General features: G+C 38.0%; 1 protein-coding gene across 1 annotated transcript; it reads right to left on the bottom strand.

Moving 5' to 3' along the window:
- Positions 1-4,449: 4,449 nt before the first annotated feature.
- gnsa (glucosamine (N-acetyl)-6-sulfatase a) lies at positions 4,450-21,721 on the bottom strand. Its single transcript, XM_067999472.1, has 14 exons — positions 21,493-21,721; positions 21,011-21,070; positions 20,345-20,551; positions 17,926-17,991; positions 17,403-17,501; positions 15,288-15,455; positions 12,974-13,056; positions 12,770-12,888; positions 11,788-11,891; positions 10,780-10,881; positions 10,332-10,442; positions 9,254-9,364; positions 7,727-7,887; positions 4,450-6,598 (listed from the first exon to the last, which is right to left on the bottom strand). Exons 1-14 carry the CDS (start codon positions 21,625-21,627, stop codon positions 6,526-6,528), a joined length of 1,599 nt encoding a protein of 532 aa, XP_067855573.1. The 5' UTR covers positions 21,628-21,721; the 3' UTR covers positions 4,450-6,525.
- Between the last annotated feature and the right edge of the window lie 779 nt (positions 21,722-22,500).

Here is a 22,500-nt window from a genome sequence, read left to right on the forward strand (position 1 = left end):
TTGGTTATGGTGAAATGCTTTCATTAGATCAAAGTTTAAAAACTGTCATCTCAGAAGTCAAATTGCCATGTTATCAAAGAACTTGCCAATCAAACTACACGACTGGCTTCAAAACAATTTTTCATTAAAACTTGTATATGGCTAGTTTGTAATTGATATTTTACAAATAAAGTTTTATTGCAGATTCAGAACAAAAACAAGATTTATCCAAACCTCTCCTAGTACCCAAGTTAATTTATGCCTGAAATATTGCAAGTTAGCATTTTAACTGTGACTACATGGGCATGCATGCATCATTACTGAAAACATTGTTGTCATTACCTTTCAGTACACTTCCTTGAATATTCTGCCATCCTTTACAAGTAATTTCAGAATAATTGTGGGTTCAAGACCCAATCCAGGAGTTGAGCACGTAATCTAGGCTGATACTTCAATGTACTACTGGAGGGACTGCGCCTTTGTAGCAGAAGTCTTTTGGATAAGAGTTTAAACAGGTGCCCCTTCTGGTAGATGTGAAGGATCCCACAGCACGATTCAAAGGAGTATTGTTCTCCTGGTTAACATTCATCTCTTGACTATCACCAAAAGAGGTTAACCAACCATTTATTTCATTTGCTATGCCATATTTGGCTACAAAAATGGTGATTGCAATTCAACAGTAATGCTTTGGCTGTAAAACACTTTGGGACATCCTGAGCACGTGAAATAAAATTATATAAATTCCATTTTTATAATACATTGCAAGACTACCAAAACTGTTTTGCACTACTATTTAAGTAGTTTGTATTCCAATGAATAGCTGTGATCCAGCATGCAGAGTATAAATTTTTGTTTCTTTTACTACTCTATTTTTAATAGCCCGTCCAAAATTTGAAGAAAAGATTAAGTATTCAAAGTTAGAGTCCTGAATCTAATGTGACTACTGTACGCACAGATTTGCGAGTTCATAGTAGGTACAGCACAAAAGGAGGCCATTCAGCCCGTCGTGTCTGTACCAGCTCTTTGAAAGAGCTATCCATTTAGTCCCATTCCCCTGCTTTTTCCCCATAGCCCTTTAAATTCTTTCCCTTCAAGTATTTATCCAATTCCCTTTTGAAAGTTGCTGTTGAATCTACTTTCACCACTCTTTCAGGCAGTGTATTCTAGTTCATTGCAAACTCGGTGTAGAAAAAATGTTTCCTTATGTTGCCTCTGGCTCTTTTGCCAATCACCTTAAATCTGTGTACTCTGGTTACTGACCCTTCTGCCACTGTTAACCGTTTCTCCTTATTTACTCTGTCTAAACCATTCATGATTTTGAATACTATCAAATCTCCCCTTGGCCTTCACTGTTCTAAGGAGAACAACCCCAGCTTCTCTAGTCTCTCCACATAACTGAAATCCCTCATCCCTGGCACCATTCTAGTGAATCTCTTCCGCATCCTCTCTAAGGCCTTGACATCTATCCTAAAGTGTGGTGCCCAGATTGGAACACAGTACTCCAGTTGAGGCCTAACCAGTGTTTTATAAAAGGTTCAACATAACTTCCCTGCTTTTGTACCCTATGCCTCTATTAATAAAGCCCATATGCTTTTTCAACAAGCCATCTCAACTTGTCCTGCCACCTTCAAAGATTTGTGTATATGCACCCCCTTTAAAATTGTGCCATTTAGTTTATATTGCCTCTCCTCATTCTTCTTACCAAAATGCATCACTTCACACTTCTCTGCGTTAAATTTTATCTGCCATGTGTCTGGCCGTTTCACCTGACCGCCTATGTCCTCTTGAAGTCTGTTACTATCCTCCACATTGGTTACTACATTTCTAAGTTTTGTGTCATCTGCAAACTTTGAAATTATACCCTCTATACCCAAGTCCAGGTCATTAATATATCTCAAAAAGAGCAGTGGTCCTAATACTGACCCCTGGGGAACACCACTGTATACTTCCCTCCAGTCTGAAAAACCGCTCACCACTACTCTCTGCTTTCTGTCCCTTAGCCAATTCTGTATCCACACAGCCACTATCCCTTTAATCCCACAGGCTTTCATTTTGCTAACGTATCTATTATATGGTACTTTATCAAAAGCCTTTTGAAAGTCCATATACACATCAACTGCACTACCCTCATCAACCCTCTCCATTATGTCAAAGAACTCAATCAAGTTAGTCAAACACAATTTTCCTTTAACAAATCTATGCTGACTTTCATTTATTAGCCTATACTTTTCCAAGTGCCAATTAATTTTGTCCCAGATTATTGTCTCTGTTTCCCACCACCATTAGGCTGACAGACCTGTAATTGCTGAGTTTATCTCTCGCCCCTTTTTTGAACAGGGGTGTAACATTTACAATCCTCTGGCACCATCCCCATATCTAAGGAGTATTAGAAGATGGTGGCCAGAACCTCCACAATTTCTACCCTTACTTCCCTCAGTAACCTAGGATGCATCCCATCTGGACCAGGTGACTTTTCTACTTTGAGTACTGCCAATCTTTTAAGTACCTGCTCTATCTATTTTTATCCTATCCAATATTGCTACTACTTCCTCCTTTACTGCTACAATGGCAGTATCCTCTTCTCTAGCGAAGAGGGATGCAAAATATTCATTTAGTGCCTCGGCTATGCCTTCTATCTCCACAAGGTGATCTTTTACACCTTAATGAGTCACATGTTTCCTTTGACTACCCTTTTATTAGTTATATGTTTAAGAGACTTTTGGGTTCCCTTTTATGTTAGCCACTAACCTATTTTCATACTCTTTACCCCTCATTTCTTTTTTAGATCTCCTGTACTTTCTGCATTTAGCTTGGTTCTCTACTGTATTATGAACCTTGCATTCATCATAAGCCTCCTTTTTCTGTTTCATTTTAATTTCTATCGAGTCACCTAGGGAGCTCCAGCTTTGGAACTTTTCCTCCCTCCTCCTCCCCAACTAGGAACATGTCCACTGTGTACCTGAACCAATTCCTCCTTGAAGGCCTCCCATTGTTCAATTGCTGTTTTGCCTGCCAATTTTTGATTCCAAGCCACCTGGACAAGATCCTTTTTAACTCACTGAAATTTGCCCTCCTCCAGTTAAGCATTTTCACAATTGTTTCTTTTCCACAACTATTCTAAACCTAATGATATGATCATTGTTCCCCAAATACTCCACCACTGAAACATGCTCCAACTGCCCCACTTCATTCCTCAGCACTAGATCCAGCACTGTTTCCTTCCTCATTGGGCTGGAAACACTATTCCAGAAAGTTCACAAACACATTTCAGGAATTCCTTCCCCTATTCACCCTTTACACTGTCCCAGTCAATATTGGGATAATTGAAGTCCCCCATTATCACTACTCTAGTTCTTGCAACAGTCTTAATTTGCCTGCAAATGTTCTCTATCTCCTGCCCACTATTTGGTGGCTTATAGTATACACATAGTAGCATAATAGCTCCTCGAATGTTAATCAAATAGTTTGTCTTTGACCCCTCAACTACATCATCCCTTTCCTGTGCTATAATAGTTTGTTTGATCAATACTGCCACCACCCCCAACCCCCTTTATTTCCTGAATACCTTCTAGCCAGGAATATAAGTACTCAGTCCTCCCCTTCTTTCAGCCAGGTCTATTATTGCCACTATATCATAGTGCCATGTGGCAACTTGTGCTTGCAGCTCATCAACCACACTACGTGCAATTACACACATGCACTCCAATCTCATCTTAGTCTGCCTCGCATTTGCCCCCAGTCTAATCCCTCCTATTTCTGAACTATTCTTCACTCTAGTACTACTTGTCCCTCCCAGTCCTCAGCACCTTGTTTCTTCTCTCTACTGATCATTCTTTATGCCCATCCCCCAACCAAATTAGTTTAAACCCTTCCCCATAGCACTAGTTAACCTCTTCACGAGGACATTGGTCCCAGCTCTGTTGAGGTGTAATCTGTCCATCTTGAACAGATCTGTCCTGCCCCAGGAATCTGAAGCCCTCCCTCCTGCACCATTGTTCCAGCCACACATTAACTTGTCTAATCCTACTTTTCCTATACTCATTAGCACACGGCACTGAGAGTAATCTAGAATACCTAATTTGCTCACTGGCATACAGGCAGTGAAACAATCTTTTTATTGCTTGCCAGTACAGACTTTTCATACCTATGGTTACCTTCTCCAATAGCTATGAAAAAAATCCAGATTAATAAAATTTCATGCATACAATGTTTGGGTGCTTAGTCTGGTATTCATATTACTTGGCATTTATATTGGGAGCTAAAAAATACTGAAAACGATCAGTTTTGTAAATGCAGAGGTGCCCTGCACAACCAATAGCAGTTCTTAACATTAGGGTTATGATCTTTCTATCAAATATAAATATTAATTTGAGACCTGTTGGGCCAAATGGCCTGTTTCTGCATTGTAAAATTCTATCTGGAGTTTAAGTCCCTGTTTTCTATAAGCGGGAAAAAAATAGAAAACCCAACTTCATATTGAAAAGTAGTTTATTAAATAAGTGCAAGGTTGAATTAAGCCATCATATTCACATATCACAAAAGTACAATCAAGGGCACTTAAGTAATCTTTGGAAAAAAAAACAGGAAATCTCAATTCAAAAATCAGCAGTACAAGTGCCTGGAGTCTGAACTTCCTTAGTAACATCACAGTTTACACAAATTGTTATCCAAGCTGCACAATTCATCGGTTAAAAAAATGCAAATTCAGTTTAGCACTGAAAATACAAGATTTGTAATTAGCACTACAATATTGATGTACAAAATGTTTTTAAACCCCTTATATTCAAGGCTAAACTGAATGCTTGATCTTAAGTGCATGACTATTTGTTGCAGGTTTAACAGATATACCAGGCGAAGGGCAGACCTTAGACCTAGTGTTGCTAGTTAAACTTCTTCACTAATGCATATCAAAATAAGTCTATAAACTTGTGCTACCCTAGTAGCATTGTGCCAACTATACACTCCAAACACATTTATGCCAGTGAAAGACAGCTTTAATTTGTGGTTTTGTTTGCCCTTCAGACAATTTACATAGTGTTGCTTCAGCATACCACCCAGAATTATTTTACTTTGCAGTGTGCCAATATAAATGTTAAGCAAAGCCTTACACTATTGTAGGTAAAAAGGTGGACATAAACACAAAACATTATAAAGAATAATTCCATCCTTGACTAAAAAGCCAGGACATTCTTGTGGATGATTCAACGTTGCAGGCTACAATATGAAGTGGTTCAGCTTTAGTGGGCAACTGATCACTAAGCCAATATCTGAGACAAAAGGAGATATCTTGATGGCCATTACTATATATGACAGATAGCATGGATGTTGGTTATAGCTGGCATGTTGGCCACATCAGCTAGCAACCATTAGTCACTTTGACTAAACATATATTTCTCTAAACTCAGCTGAGACAGAAAGATACAACAAAGCACATCTCCAGCATTTTTGAATTTCTCTGCGTATCAAAAAAATGATACAGCTGGGATCTCTTCCAAATCCTTCAGTGCAATATCTAAACCAGCTACCCCTGTAAAGTAAGCTTCATTTCATACCAACAAAACATTTAATTGAAATATAGCTTCAAAAGATCAGTGAGAATTTTACAGATCCTACAGAATGATTTCCAGACAAAATGGACATTGAAAAACATTATAGAATTTTACCATTCATTGCTGAAGGACTTCAACAAGCTTTGGCAGAAAGATTAACAGCAAGCTATTTCCTTAATTTTAAGATATTGAATGATGCATATTAGAATTAAACACGACAGATTCCAGGGCAACTTTATTGTATATCTATAGTCTCTTACCACCAAATCAGTTAGAGCAGATGATCTAGCCAATAGATGCCAATGTGAATTGGGGCACAATATTCCCACCATTTTTGTGAAGCATCAAGGATAGTTTTTTTTTTGGGGGGGGGGGGGGGGGGTGGAAAAGAAGGGAGAAGAGGAAGTAAAAGTCAAGCTAAGGAATGAAGTGATTTAGCCATGGAAACAGAGGTATGCTGGCCCTAAGTTAACTAGCTATGGTTGGTGAGGTGGAAGAGCTTTCCCCACCCCCCCTGCTGTAGGCAAGTTTGCTGTAGTATCTTTATAGTAAAGTCTGGTCAGAAGTCACATCTATTGCAATACGAGACACTACTAGATCATGCCACAGTGGTGAGAAGCACAGGACTCTACTGGAAAAAAAGTCATGCAGTATCCACCAAGTACAGCTGTGGTTGCTGGTTGGCAGATAACAATTCATGCAAGACAAACAAAAACCTAAACTATTTGGTTAGTGTTGTACCTCATTTAAGCAATTATATGCATAGGTTCTTTTGAAATAAAGACAATAGTTTGCAAAATAAATAATGCTACAGTTGTAACAAAAGTATATTAAAATTTCCAGTAATTTGAAAATTTGTTTCAAAAGGGAAGTTTTTTCTTTAAAAAAGAAAACATGTCTACATTGGAAAGAAAAAAAAATACAATTCCAAGTGATTTATGTCTGTCCGCAGACAAGGAACAAGGATAGATCACAGATGACAGCTGGTAAAAAGGCTTCATAAGGTTTTATGGAATAACTTGGTTGCACCAGGTCCATGATGGAACATTAGTTGAGGGTCAAATCTGTATCTAAAAAAAAAAGTACCTTGTTAATCTGCATAATGATCATAAGTATGAACATAGACAGTGACACAAACACACTATTTTGGTCCATCCAGATTTCCATGTTAAATATGCAGTTGGGAACTGGCAACTGTTCTGGAGTCAATAGAGGCAGAGTGGAGTGTTGTGAAAGCTAACTACTTCCAGATGATGCTGAGGCATAATATATAAAGTGACAAAGGGGACCAAGGATGGTTGGGGCACATTTGGTGGGGGGGGGGCCTCTTTAGAGGCCATAATATCTACAATACAGCAGGTCAGCGTGGAACCACAGAGTGGAGGACTGAAGGAGAGATATTTGAGGATGGATTGGTTGACATGAAGGCAGCAGAGGGGTAAAAGGATTGACAGCAAGGCAGTCACACATGACAGTTAGTGACTGACTTGTGTGACCTCAGTATCTTGGGCAGGCAGAAATCCGATTGAAGAGTTTCAAATGGAACATACCATTACTGACAGAATGGAAAGGCCTTTAAATTTGTAGCCACTTGTGAAACTGCATTATCAAGTCAAGAGTATCTTTAACCAGTCTACTGCTCTATGATGAAAAATAGTTTATAGCCTGCGATATGCTTATTGATGGTCAAAAATATAAGTATAGTGGGAAACAATGAAAATTTCTTAGAATGGCCTTGGCACTTCTGTCCTAGTTCAGTGACCACAGTTACACACAAAAAGTGCCATTAAAATTATATCAAGGCCTTTTGATCTCCTGTGATATTACTCAGATAAAAGTAAAGTCTCTGCTCATGTTCCACTTTCTTTCCAGGGCTATTATATTAAATGAACCTATAGGTGTTCCTTAGTAAAGCTATGATTAAGTGCTAAAGATGAATCTCTTGACTTCAACTCCTCCCACTGAAGCCAGATTGATACATGTTGGAGCAATAATTAGTGTGCATTAGGAGGCAGAACTCTCAGCAATTGAACAGGGAAGTAACCAGAAGCTAACATGTTAGAACAGAGCAAGGAATTGAGGGAAGCTACTACCAACTTACACTTGCCACAGTATAGGCAACATCTATGTAGTACTGGACACATTGCATTTGTAATTGTTGTGCATTTACTGGGGAATGTACAAACAGTCCTTCTTACCTTGGATCATATATCCCTGGTGTATGACATGTTGATCCAGAACAAGACTGTAACATCATTAGACGATGGTTCATCTTCTCAAGAACTTCTTGATCTATAGTCTTTGCTATATTTATGATTTGGTGTGGGTCAGAGGTTAGATTATAGACTTCTACAAACACCTAAATAGAAAAGAAAATCATGGAAGGGATAAGTTGGCACACTCATGCCCAACACTTTCAAGGGGAACAATGGTGATTGTAAGATGTAATAACTGCCTGGTGAATTTATGACCATGCTACACCTGATATGGAAGTAATGATGCATTGCAAATGTCAATGGATTTTTTTAATTCTTCATTTAATAACTTCATAATTAATTAACTGAACCATTGGAAGCTTCTATCTACCTAGAATTTATTTTGTCTCCCAAGATTTCTAACCAGGAGGATAAAAGGCATATTAAACTTGACATCAACAGTAAATTGCAGCTCAAGGGTAGATTTAAATCTTTACAAGCATATTCTGTGGAGTCCTTTAATAATTAGGTCCACAAACATTTGGCATTAAAAATTTGGATGATTGAATTTGCAAGAATACATGGAATGTACACAATTCTCCTCGCCCCCTCACTTTGTGATGGCAATTTCTGTGGTTATGAAATCACAGGACTACTGGAAGTAGCTTGAAATCCAAATAATGCTTAGAAGTACATTGCCTCCTTAAGTGTTTGTAATATGAAAATCTACACAGGGTCAGTTCACCTGAAAGGAGGCCCCATTTGTTATAAAAAACTGACTGTACTGACATTTAAGTTGTACTTTGGAACCAATCCCACCTCCAAATTATAATATGAACAAGGATATGGCATTATTGTTGCCCAATTTAGTTTAAGCCTAGCACACCCTCCCATGTTGAAAGGTTACAACCACAGCACCTCCCTTTTTCCACTTCTATTACTCTTTCAGCTGCAGCAAGTAGATCACAGACCAAATAGCTTTGGATACAATAACTGAACCATGCGACAAGGTACAACAATGGCTCTTTTATGTTACATAATGACATAAGTATGTCCAGACTGCCAGTACTGTGAAATCTGATTCCACAGCAGCATCAGTAGTAAAATGCAAAACTCGATGTGCAAGTACAGTTACAATTGTAACTTATTTTTTGCTGCTAACATTCCCTGCTCGTTGGGAAAGGTCCATACAGAACAGTGATGCAAAAAATACACTGCTAGCCTGCAGCCAGAAATAAATAGCAGTACTTTTAAATGGCAACCATTACTGGCAGCAGAACCACTGCCTTCTGAGGAGCAGCTGGCCACAATCTCCAGCAGCAGAATTACTGCCTTAAATACATAATAGTTCAATCGCCAAAGTTGGGGCAGCTATTAGTAACACTGTTGCAATATAAAAGGGGTACAATTTTGTTCCCAATTGGTACTGAACAGTCTAGCTGACAACTCAGCTGGGGGGAGAAAGATGAGCATCATTTTCAGACAGACAATCCATGCAAAGGGAAGTGAAGCGAACTTAACTGCACCCACCTCACTATCATCAAATTCACAATACTGCAAGTCAGCTGGAATGGCAATTGTTCTTACACATGCATAGGTGTTGTTATATGCATCTTCACAAACACAGTCAGGGAAACAATTCTGTAGGAAAAGTTTGACAGATCGAGTAAATATGGATTAAAACAGTTGCAACCTTCAAAATTTCAAAGAGTCTTTTCTTGGGACTACCGGAGAGGTTAGTTATAATGAAAGAGGCATTAACCTAAATGGAGCAATTTTACCCTTTCTTTTTATGGGTACAAAAATACACTATCATGCCATTTAAACAATACCAACTGACATCTGATTAGTAGCTTGGAGATTTAAAACATTAAATAATCCAAACTGCAACAAAACAAATACCATGAAGGACCAAGCATTTATAGAATTTCCCCAACTCAATCTGCTCAAAAAAAATCTCTATAATAAGACATTTTAGGGATACAACCTAGTACTAAAGTCTGACATTACAAAGCACAACCACACAGTTTGATATCAAACTGCAGCAACTGGCATCAGTGGAATGTGAGCTGCAGCCAGCAAACTGGAGTCATGCTACCAATGGCACACTGCTATGAGATCAATGACAAAAAACCCTCCATACATGTGGTTGGGCTCATGAACAGCACCAATAACCAATATATTTTGTTCCGAGAGCACAGGAAATTCAGCGGCCATCTTCTACAGGGCTGAAGTTATATTGTACTGAATACAAACTCCAGCTTCTTGGAGAAGTCTCACTTTAGTTTTGGTGTGATTGAGTAGATTAAAACCAGACCCTGATTTATCCTTCCAATTTTGCTCCAATGCACATCCAAAACCATTTTGCACAAACAAAAAAGTAGCAATAAAAGTTGCAGAACATTTGTAAATCCACCATCCAGACATGCACAGCAGAGCCTGAACAGCTCAAAACCCATCCAGTTTTTTAAAAATGCAAGTTTCTGAATTATGTATAGCATATTTCTTAATTTGTATTGCACAATGTGGAATTAAAATGGTATCAAAACCATATTAAAACAAGGTAGAAATTCTACAGCATCCAAATTGAAAAACTGCCAATACTTACTGTGACCCCAGGCCCCAATGAAGGGCAAGTAGGATCACTACTATTATGTCCCTCTCCTTGATACTCTATGAGGATGTCAGTCCTCCACGTCATATTTTGTGCCATACCATTCTGAGGGTAGAAGTGAAATTGGTTATACAAGAAGGGTTTCAGATATAATGCAAAAAAGAGAATATTAGCATAAAACCAAAATCTTCAGTGATAACTAGAGTAATGTTTTGTCAAGTCAATTCTATTACCATCTAGCATCCTATTTTTACATCATTGAACAAGACAATTTGAAGCTAGAATGAAACTTGTGTAGAGTTGAAGTAGATCTGAGGCAATTGCAATCAGATAAAGTTACAATAGTCATTTCATTAGTGTTCCTTTTAGTATGGGAATGATTATATAAAATTATCCATGGAAGTTTAGCTACTCGCATATGATCATGGTCACAAAAACCTACCAGCAGAGGCAAGAGAGACACGCCATCCATCCTAGTCTTGTTAACATCATAGCCAGCAATATCCAAGAATGTGGGAGCCAAATCAATATTTGCTACAAGCATCTGCAGAAGGAAATTAAATTCACTAGAAAGACTGCCACAAAAGTCTTAATAATCATCTTACACAAAATTTTTTAAACCAGTTCTCATTTTTCCCATTAAAAAAGGTTCAGAGATCAGTGGCTAGCATGTAAATTGAAGATACATTTCAATCTCTCCCTTTTCATTCCCCTCTGCACCACCATGCATTGAATATTTATTCAACAGGATTTGCTACATTGGGTCATGTTCTTGGGAGAAGACTGAACTCTGAAGTTACATAAAACAATTTGCATGGGAATTAAACTGTTGTCTCATCAGGCTATAGTAAATGGAAGCAGCTTCAAATCAACTTTACAACAGAATTGGAGGAGCATTAGAAGAACATGAGAATAAAGTGTGGATTTTGAGAGCTATAAAAGAGTTTCAGTATTAGAAAGGATAGTGTTTAAAAATAGACCATTATGATGTAGCATCACTCAAAAATAAGTTTGTTCCAAATGTTTAAATAGATCTGTTGGTTTCACTGAACACAAATCTCCTTCACAGCATTTCTTCAATGTTGACAGCTCTGTGCATTACTTAAGGAAATGCTGCTAGAGTCAAAAGTGAAGGTGTACATGGAAATTATAGTTGTTGCATTAAAATGATCACATTAAGGAAACAACTCCCAAGACTACATAAACTAGACTGTGTGGGCAGCTCCAGAGTATGGAGATAATGTACATACCATGTAGCTATACAGAATTGATTTTAAATGGAGTTGAACTGCCAAAGAGTCTAAAGACAACCTTGCTTTCTAGAACATATTAGACAGGAATCAGATACTCAAATATTCTGCCTAGACTCCAAATTCTAGGCATAGTCAGTTTTGATGAGAGACAGTTATTCCACCCACCATTCAGACAAGAATCAGCCTGCCACACATACCTTATTACTCATGTTAGATTTGATTCCAGGTCCTCGCACAAGCAATGGCACTTTAATATCAAATTCGTATAGCTGTCGTTTGTCAATTGGCAAAGAAAATTGACCTAAAATACATTTAAAACAGGATGTTACTGTAGCAGAAATGCATATTGATTTCGGGGCATGCATATTGTGCAGAACGTTTGCTATTGCTATGCATTCTTCACTTCAGATATTCTTATAATCTATGTTCTACCAGTAAATGCAGTAATAAAAAAGGTGTTGTCCCAATCCTGTATTATTACAGGAAGCAATTTTGGGACAGCATATTAATGCATTGATAGATGGGTAATGAGGTTTAGAATGGTGAATCATGACTGCAATTCTAAACATTGAATTTCCTATCATAACCAGAAGTTATACAGCAAATAGCTGATTACTGCAGAATTGGCAGAGAAGGCTGCTTTATCATCTTTTAAAAACGGAAGGAATAATGCTGAACCTGTACTTCGATGAACAGAGAACATATGTGGCAATTACAATTGTATATAATGTATTAATTGTTGCAGAATCCACTACAACCTGATAGAGTTACCTGCACTCAACTTCTATCCAATACCTTACTTAAATGAAATAGAGAACTTGAAAAAACCCCAGTTGTACAGAAACTAAAAATCCTGATAACTGAAGCAAACTTTTACTGCAGCTAAAACTGACTGTGAATGCTGAACAGCATCACACATTCTGCCATACCACATCCTGATAGATCTTTATTTCATAGCCATTATAACCAGTTGTTAAACAATCCAAGACACAAATTAGGTTATTGCTAAAAGTTTACAGCAGAATACTGGCCACTTTACTATGTTGGGTTTCTAATCCATTATGAGAGCACTCCACCAAAAAAAGTGTCATACACCAAGCCTAGAAAAGAAAACAATTTAATCTCCAGCTTCAAATAAAGCACAAATCTTTTAACACTTAAAGATACTGTATTACTTACCTGTATGATAGCCATTATCAGATGTAAAGAAGATATAGGTGTTTTCTAGCTCTTTGACTGCATCAAGCTTCTTTACAATTTTTTCTACGAGATCATCCACTGATAGCAGCGTTTGCCATCTAACAAAAATAGTTAGGATTATCAATTAAACATCCGCAAATTGGTTAAAAAAGGGTAAAATAGATTCAAGAAAAATAGCCATACCTTTTCCTGAAAGCATTATCCAAAAAATGAACTGAAGAGTTGGTCATGGGTGTCTTTGCTTGCCTGATTAGCCAATGTTTGTCCTTTGAAGTTTAAAAAAGTCAGTGTTTAATTGAATTTAAAATAAAATTGCTGGACTATAACTTGGTGTTGTAAAATTGTTTACAATTGTCAACCCTAGTCCATCACTGGCATCTCCACATCATAATTGAGAAGCATTCAAGTTGATGGAAATCAGTCATCTGAGCATTCTATTTAGAGTGCACATGGGTACACCTGCCCACAAATTGTTGCATTTAAATTGGAATATTTAACACCTCCACCATTTTAATTACCCTGTTATGGTATACAGCTGACTTCTACCAATGGTATGCTTTAGCCAACTCCAAGATGATGTATGCAGTGAAGCTGACAAGCTCTTTTCATAGCAGGTACAGCAGAGGAGGGGGCTGTTTAGCTCATTGTGCCTGCTTTGAGACAACTATCCATTTAGTCCTATTCCCCTGCTCTTTCCCTATACATTTTTACCCTTCAAGGTGTTTATCCAATTCCCTTTTGAAAGTTACTATTGAATCTACTTCAACCACCTTTTCAGGCAGTGCATTCTAGAATATTACAACTCGCAGTGTGTAAAAAAAAAAATTCCTCATGTCACCACTGGCTCTTTTGCCAATCATCTTAAATCTGTGTCCTCTGGTTACTGACCCTTCTGCCACTGGAAACAGTTTCTCCTTATTTACTCTGTCAAACCATTCATGATTTTGAATACCTCTATCAAATCTCCCCTTAATCTTCTCTGTTCTAGCTGAGAACTTCAGCTTCTCCAGTCTTATACCTGGTACCATTCTAGTATATCTCTTCTGGACCCTAAGGCCTTGACATCCTTCCTAAAGTGTGGTGCCCAGAATTAAACAATACTACAGTTGAGGCCTAACCAGTGTTTTATAAAAAGGTTTAGCACAACGTCCTTGCTTTTGTACTCTATGCCTCTATTTATAAAGGCCAGGATCCAATATGGTTTTTTAAAAAAGCCATCTCAACTTGTCTTGTCACCTTCAAAGATTTGTGTATGTATACCCCCAGATCCTTCACCTCCTTTAAAATTGTACCATTTAGTTTACATTGCCTCTCCATTTTTCCTATCAAAATGCATCACTTCACAATTCTCTGCGTTAAATTTCATCTGTCACACGTCTGCCCATTTCACCAGTCTATGTCCTCCTGAAATCTGTTACTATCCTTCACATTGTTTACTACATTTGAGTTTTGTGTCATCTGCAATCTTTGAAATTATACCCTCTATACCAAAGTCTAGGTCATTAATACATCAAGAAGAACAGTGGTCCTAATACAGACCCCTGGGGAACACCACTGTACACTTCCTTCCAGTCTGAAAAACAACCAACCATTCACCACTACTCTCTGTCCCCTAACCAATTATGAATCCACACTGTCACTTTAATTCCATGGGCTTTAATTTTGCTATCAAGCCTATTATGTGGTACTTTATCAAATGCCTTTTGAAAGTCCATATACACACATCAACTGCACTACCCTCATCAATCCTCTGTTACTTCATCAAAAAACTCATTAGTCTTGCATGATTTTCCTTTAACAAATCCATGCTGACTTTCATTTATTTTTCCAAGTGCCAATTTATTTTGCCCAGATTATATAGTCTCAAAATTTCCTCACCACTATGAGGCTGACTGGCCTGTAACTGCCAGGTTTATCCCTCCTTTTTTGAGCAGGGGTGTAACATTTGCAATCCTCCAGTACCATAAGGAGGATTGAAAGATTGTGGCCACAGCCTCTGCATTTTCTTTTGCCCCTCCCATCCTCACAATGTAGAAAACATGCAGCAACATCAACCTAATCAGTAGAGTAATAATTACAACCTAAGCCTGCAATTACACCATAGGTTACTGTGATCCACCAAGATGCTTTTAGATTAGACCACTTGAAGTCCATGATCAAGTAAAGCTTGTAAATCTTACTATGTTGGTCTGAAATGATTAGAGTTAAAATAATGTATAATACATTTATTTTACTCAATGTGTAGTTGCATAGTACATTGATTAAATGTAACCAGAGTAGTTCAGTTTTGCTTTGCTTATTTTTTCAGCCATTGATGAAATTGTACTAGATGTTCCTAGTGTCACTTTGCTTCTCATTCATTATACAGGTTAAAACCACTTAGCCATAAACCTAATAATGCAAAATATACAGCCCAAATAAGTTAGTCATAATTAGAAAACAGGAAGATAACCACTTTAATTCTCTGAAATACTATCTTCTATTCAGTACATAGTACCTTTCCATGTATATTAAAGTTAGTGTTTCTTGGTGCTTTGACATCCAAAAAGCTCTTTTCATATTGTGGGGCAGGAGTCCAAGGGGAGTGTGGTGCTGGAGTAGAGATCATCATAAAGAATGGCACATACTTGGTTCTGTGTTCCAAAAACTCCAATGAAACATTGGACTGCCAAGTGAAAGTATAGAGGTTAGAATACGCTTTCTAAAGTTATAGGAATTGTAAAATATATCAAACACACAGCTAAGGTGCGCAAATACTAGAGAGAAATCTCATTAAAAATCAAAAAGCAGACAGTGATCATACATTTACAGGCATAAAACAATGAAGCAGAAGAAAGGGGTAGCCATGAAGGTCCCGTCCCCTGAACCAAGAGCAGCAGCATTCCAATAACTGCAGTACCTCAGGGCAAGTGTCTCTAATTACTCAAACTTAAATGCTGCATAGGGTCTGTGTGGTAATTTATTACTTAGTAGAGCCTACACTCAATTCAGCAGGTACATCAAATTAGACCTGCACACATCAGCTGTACTGAATTCTTGAACTGCACCACTCCCACTCTCAGGTTACACCATCTTGCTCCACTTCAGATTTTCCATTTGTTACAACACTATGGAAAGATGGGAGATGCAAAGGGGAGGGGAGTAAGGAAAAAGGATTGTGATGGAGGCCTGGGAGATAATGGAATGGATCCAGGGACAGTCAAGCCCCAGCTAGGATTTATTAAGTAAACACACTTGAATGGGAAATAATACCCATAAGTTAAATGTGTGCCTTCTAATTTACAGTATTTATGTCAGTTTGTCTCAATTGGTGGAACTCCAAGTCAAAAGGTTGTGGGTTCAAACCCTACGTCAGGATTTGAGCACAATCTAGGCTGACACTTAGTGCAGCAATCCTTCAATACTGCAGAGATGCTATCTTTAAAATGAGATGTTAAACTGAGACCTCATCTGCCCTCAGGTGGACGTAAAATATCCCACAACACTATTCGAAGAGCAGGGGAGTTCTCCTGTTGAGCCTGCAGACATTTATCCCTCTACCAACACCTATAACAGATGATCTGGTCATTTATTTTATTGGTATTTGTGGGACCTTGCTGTGCGCAAATTAGCTGCCATGTTTCCCACATTACAACAGTGACTACAATTCAAAAGTACATTATTGGCTGTAAAGCGCTTTAGGACACCCCGAGGTCGTGAAAGGCGCTATACAAATGTCAGTTGTACAGCCTACTCCTATTTCTAATGCTCTTAGGTTCTTGTTAAATATTGTCTAAACAACTTGTATTTGTATAGTGCCTTTAACATAGTAAAACATTCCAAGGCATTGCACAGGTGCGTTATCAAACAAAATTTGACACCGAGCCACATATGGAGGTATTAGGACAGGTGACCAAAAGCTTGATCGAAGATCGGTTTTAAGGAGCGTCTGAAAAAAGGAGGAAAGAGGCAGAGAGGTTTAGGTAGGGAATTCCAGAGCTTAGGGCCTAGGCAGCTGAAGGCACAGTCGTCAATGGTGGAACACCACCTTCTCGAGGGCAATTAGGGATGGGCAATAAATGCTGGCCTCGCCAGCAACGCCCACATACCGTGAACGAATAAAAAAAAATTAAAATCAGGGATGCGCAAGAGGCAAAAACTGGAGGAGCACAGAGATCTAGGAGGGATGTAGGGCTGAACGAGGTTAAGAGATAGGAAGGGGCAGGTGGCACGGAGAGATTTGAAAACCAGGATGAGAATTTTTTTTTTTTAAAAACCGAGGCGTTCTCGGACCATGAGCCAATGTAGGTCAGCAAGCACAGGGGTGATGGGAGAACGGGACTTGGTGAGAGTTAGGATACGGGCAGAGTTTACAGACTACTTAAGATTGAATTAGAAAACTGGATCGGGGAGGGAGGAAGGAAGGAAGGAATTATAATTTTCATTACCAATTATCAAAATAGTTCCACCCAGTTGAAGTATTCACATACAATTGTCATTATTTGCTAGCATGACAAGAAACTTTGGTTCATCAGGAGACTTCTACACCCTACTTAAATTTCTATTCAAATTCTTTCATGAAATATACTATGTTATTTGCAAACAAATGAAATGAAATGCAGAAATTACTTACTAGTAGATCAGTTAGATAATCTTGGCTATAGTTCTGGCCGTGATGCTGTGCCTTTCCATTAACAGAAAGTGTGTAGTTGTAGTATTTTGAATTCTTCGCCTAACGAGAAGATGAAAATAATCAGCATTGCATTATATTCGAGATCATGCTAGTCCCCCCCACCCAAAAAAAAAAATACAACGGCTACAAAAGAAATATCTAGCTATGAGGGATTTCTAACTGCCATCCATCATATTATGGTCTCACATCTTTTACATTTTAATTTGTTCTTTGCATCCAGGATCAGATAGAAGATATTTTTCGTCCAACTCTACATTTTAAACAAATGTAAAATCTTTCCTATGGTGTTTGCACCATCAACTCATTCAGCCCTCTGTTATATAGCTGAACTTTATTTGGAATACACGTTCTACAGAATTCCTACTGCATCTATCCAGCTTAGTGGATCTTCAGAACTATGGTAATTATACACTTTTAAGCAACTGTTTACAAGGAGCTCATAGTTGATCTACTAAACACTTACCAGAGCATACCAGTAATCCCATCCTGGTGGGACATGTTCAATCCCACCTGCAGCCTCAGATCCATACTGTGGAATAAACAATACACAGTGTAACCATGAGGTCTTCATTGTTTATCAGAGAGGAAAATATCCATTTTAGAAAATCATTTAAAACAAAGTGTAACAGTTTAGTCAATGAATAGTTGTGTCTGAAACTAGCTACTTATCTAGATGCAAGGGCAGGCCTCTGAAAATGTCATCTTGAAATTACAGACATTCATCTCCCACCACCCCCTTCATGGGGCATCATCTAACCCCATGTGGGGCTAAAAGGCAACTGCAAATTATCTTCTGCCATCATTTGCTTTAATTTTTGTAATGAACGGCAGTCTTAGCCTGACTGAAATTCAGCATCAATAACCACTTTTACAAAAGGACACATTTTATAATATTCACAGCATTTTTATCGACATAAACACTGTACCCTATAGACAGTAATTAACGCCAAAGTTGCACATTCTTGTGGTTTAGTGAAACAGTGTCAAACAACCATTTAGTAGCATATATTCCTTACAGTATTAGCTGCTAAACGTTTTGATATTGCCTCACTATATTCAATGCATAGGGTATGAAACGGAGCAAGGGACAGCAAGTTTTACATATTACATTGGATATATTTTGTTATAATCCCTCTGGCAAGGGGAGAGTGATTAAAAGCTTAGTTAAATACATGTTTTAAAAATCCAAATGAGTTTTAGCAAACAAATCTGGTGTTTGGCCAGCAAAACGGTTTCATGGACGCCTTGTTTGCTTTATCTCCTCTCCCAGATAAGGAAAAATAATAATGCACTTGAAAACATGGAAAAGTATAGAAAAATCTAACATTGGGGTGGAGGGGAGGGCCACTTTGGTAAAGTTAGGAGCTAAATTTTAAGAATACTCTGTACAGTAGTTGTTCACTGTACTAAACAGATCACGTCTGATTTCTTTAGGAAGCATCTTCCAGACAGACAGTCACCCAATGAAAGCTGCTTTCATTTTTGAATGCAGTTGCTCTACTATTGTAGATTCATCCTATCTCAAGACAAATGCAGACATGGCAAGGACAGCAAAAGGGCAAGGACAGCAAAAGTAAAAAAAATGATTAACTGCACTCTTAAAAATACAAGCAGTAGAAATATAACAGCTAGTTGGGAATCATGGCTTCTTTCCATTTGAGTGTTTTCCCAAACCATTTTTAAAAACTAATTCTGGCACATTATTTGACAGGAACACCTCTCAAATATGTATATTTGCAGTCTCAATGTATGTTGATCAGGCACATCTTAATTTTGCATACAAAATTTGGCATTGAAGATAAAAGTAAGGCTAGACAACAAAAGCATATCCTTACTACAATACATTTTTATATATCAGCATGGAGGCCATTTGGCCCATGATTACTATAATCCCATTCTCCCTCCCATTTTAATATTTTTCAACTGTTTTATCTAATTCCCTCAAACAATGACTAATTTGGCTTCAACAGTCATTCACAAGGTAATGCATCCATATTCTAATAACTTTTCTGCATGAAAACTAATTGACCTATTTGTGCTTCCAGTACTAATCCCAAAGTTATACACTGTTACCCAATCAAGTGGAAATAATCATTTACATTCTCATAATTTTGTACACTTATTAAATCTTGCCTTAAATCTGCTTCATCAAATAGACCCCTACTTCAAACATACAAGTCAATCATAACTATATCCTCTCATCCATGATTTTGTATGAAAAGATAATGAGAAAAAGGCTGCAAATCTGAAATAACAGAAAATGCTGAAAAAACACAAGTCAACATCTGTAAAGAGAAACATAAGGAATCTTACAACACCAGGTTATAGTCCAACAGTTTTATTTGAAAATCACAAGCTTTCGGAGCTTACCTCCTTCGTCAGGTGAGTCACTCACCTGACGAAGTAGGTAAGCTCCGAAAGCTTGTGATTTTCAAATAAAACTGTTGGACTATAACCTGGTGTTGTAAGATTCCTTACGTTTGTCCACCCCAGTCCATCACCGGCATCTCCACATCATCTGTAAAGAGAAGACACAGGTTAGCTTGCTTCCATTCTAGAGTCTTTTTATTGTTACAGATGTTGACTAGCTTGCTGTATTTTGTTTTTATTTCATCTTCCATTGTCTCAGTCCCTAAGGCCATGCTATAAAGGCATCTTTAGAATACACCTAGCTTTTTTTCTTTAAAAAGCCTGTGAAACCTGCCAATGGCACTCAAAAAAAATCCATTAAAAAAACATTTCATTTCAGATAATGATCATACTAGTGTTTAGGAAAATTTGAAGTACCAAAGAGGAATAAGTTTTCAGAATGGTGGACACCATCATTTTTGTTAAAAGTCTAAACACCAATAAAATTCCAACCACAAAAATAAAAACTTCACCTCATTCAAATATTTTCCTGCAAAAAAAGTCCGATATCCACAACGACTATGGAGGATAGCTGGGAAGGCGTTGGGTTCCTGTGTTTTTTGCCACGTTTTGCTACTGCAGTTTCCTTCTAGCGTATTATTAAATACACGGTGATTGTGTGGATACTTTCCACTCAGAATGCTGGCTCTGCTTGGACAACAGAGTGGGCTGGCCACATACTGGATGAAAACAAATGTTATAACAGATAAACGTAAAAACAAAGAGAAAAGTATTGCAATCATGCATACGTTACTGTTTTCAAATGAGTTTTTTGTAAATAAAAAGTACAAAATCTATTCTTGTGCCTATTTAAAAAGTGAGCATGCAACCCTAGTTTTGTAACAAATATTTAAAAGCTCATGGCATGTAAGTCAGAGCTTGGCAAGTTTTAACATTGAAAACCCATCTACTGATCAAGCTGAAACAGGCAAAAATTGCACAGAACCAAGCCAGATATCTGCACAGAGAGCAAGCAAGCTAAAAGTGCACCAAAAAAACACATTTGTACAGTAACATCCCAAAGACAAAACTGAAGGTCTCCCAATCATACCACCAGCAAAAATTACCAGACAGCAGGCTCCAAGACACCCTTGCTCAAATTAAAGTTTATTTTAAGTGAAACAGCAAAGACAACTTACCACATTTGTAAAGGTTATTCCATGGTCTCCAATAAGTTTTCTGGTTTTCTTCAAAGGTGCCTGCAGAAAAAGGGGGTTCAAGCTTGGATGTATTATAATTCTGATTTTGTACATGCATTTTTTTAAGATTAAAAAAATGAATTATTTCCCCTATTTCCTACCCTTAATTGGAGAAAATATAAAAGTATTTTAAGTTGATAGAACCTTAAATTTGCATATTAAAGTCACAAAACAGATACATATGGCTTGAATATTTAGCAGGCTCCATCGTAATTCAGCTGGTTTATTGTATCCTTAAGCCACGCCTACCACTGCCATCAGGCCTGGTTTTGCTGTTTACTGCACCAGGCCTGATGTTATTGAGGGCAGCTTTCTTTATAAGAGATCGCTGCTGCTTTAAAGCAAGCCACAACCACTCGCCACTTTCGCTCCCCAGCGAGGCATCTCTCTCCGTCCGACTCCCCACCCCCTCTCACTCTCACCATTCCGCCCAAGAGAACATCCTGATCGTCTGTGAGAATCAGAACTATATTTGGCTTCTTCGAGCTGACTACATCGACAGTAGCAAAGAAAAACAAAAAAGTGACTGCACAATACGGCAAGAAAAGTAAAGCCATCGCGCTCTGCTCAGACACAACACACTGATTTCGCCCTTCTATAGACTAAAACCAGCTGCTCTCTCTGCTTCTTTTCTGTGATTCACGAGTCACATGCGCCTCCAAAACAGGAAAGTAACATCAGCTGATCACAGCACCTGGCGAGACCTTTCAAAGGGCAATAGTAATCTACAAGTTAGAGGGCAAAATTTATTTTTTGCGAAGATTTTACTTTTAAAATACACAATTCGCCGTAATAGTACATATTTAGTTGTTAATTTTACTTAAACAATTTTGGTGGGGCCCACATAAATTTCACTATTGGCAACTTAAAACCCTAAGGGTTTTTCTTGGGGGGGAAAAGCAAGGTAGACTACAAACTATTGTAACAAGTATTTATGTATTTTGTTACAGTGAGATGCAAAGAAAGAGGTTACATAGTAGCCGAAAGACAACAAAAGAATTCCACGCACAATATACACCAATAGTTTACCCCTCGATCGTCTTTTGTAAATATACAAAGTAACTTTTCTTTTATTGTTGCTGTACATCCAGTTGAATGAACTATGTCAATGCGGAAACAGAAGGTAAGAAGAATAATGGCCATGACAAAGGTAAGTACAGATGAGGGAAGTCATTCATAGTAACATATATTGGTCCCAAATGTCCCACTGAGAGTCCACAAAAACTTACCAGAAAAACATAGGGAACTGCCAGCCCCCACTGACTGATTCATGAAGTTGGCCTTGTGAGGAGCAGTACCTCGGCTCGCCCCTTCCAGGGCTAATAATGCTAATAATGGAGTTGGAGCTGAGGGACTCCCTATGCTTAGACACTACACTACACTACATTTGCCCGGCTCAGCATAACATTGAAGGTTGGTATAAAAACAGA

This window comes from Heptranchias perlo, chromosome 18, assembly GCF_035084215.1.
Source record: "Heptranchias perlo isolate sHepPer1 chromosome 18, sHepPer1.hap1, whole genome shotgun sequence".
Classification (NCBI taxonomy): Eukaryota; Metazoa; Chordata; class Chondrichthyes; order Hexanchiformes; family Hexanchidae; genus Heptranchias; species Heptranchias perlo.

Bases quoted from the DNA above. Each gene is read 5' to 3' on its own strand.
- gnsa (XM_067999472.1), bottom strand. From the start codon at position 21,627: ATGGCTTTACTTTTCTTGCCGTATTGTGCAGTCACTTTTTTGTTTTTC. The intron at 13,057-15,287 runs GTACTATGTACT...TAAACTTCAAAG, and splicing joins ACTTTAATATACATGGAAAG to GACAAACATTGGCTAATCAG. The intron at 7,888-9,253 runs GTGGGTGCAGTT...TTTTCTATTTAG, and splicing joins GTGAATTTGATGATAGTGAG to GTGTTTGTAGAAGTCTATAA.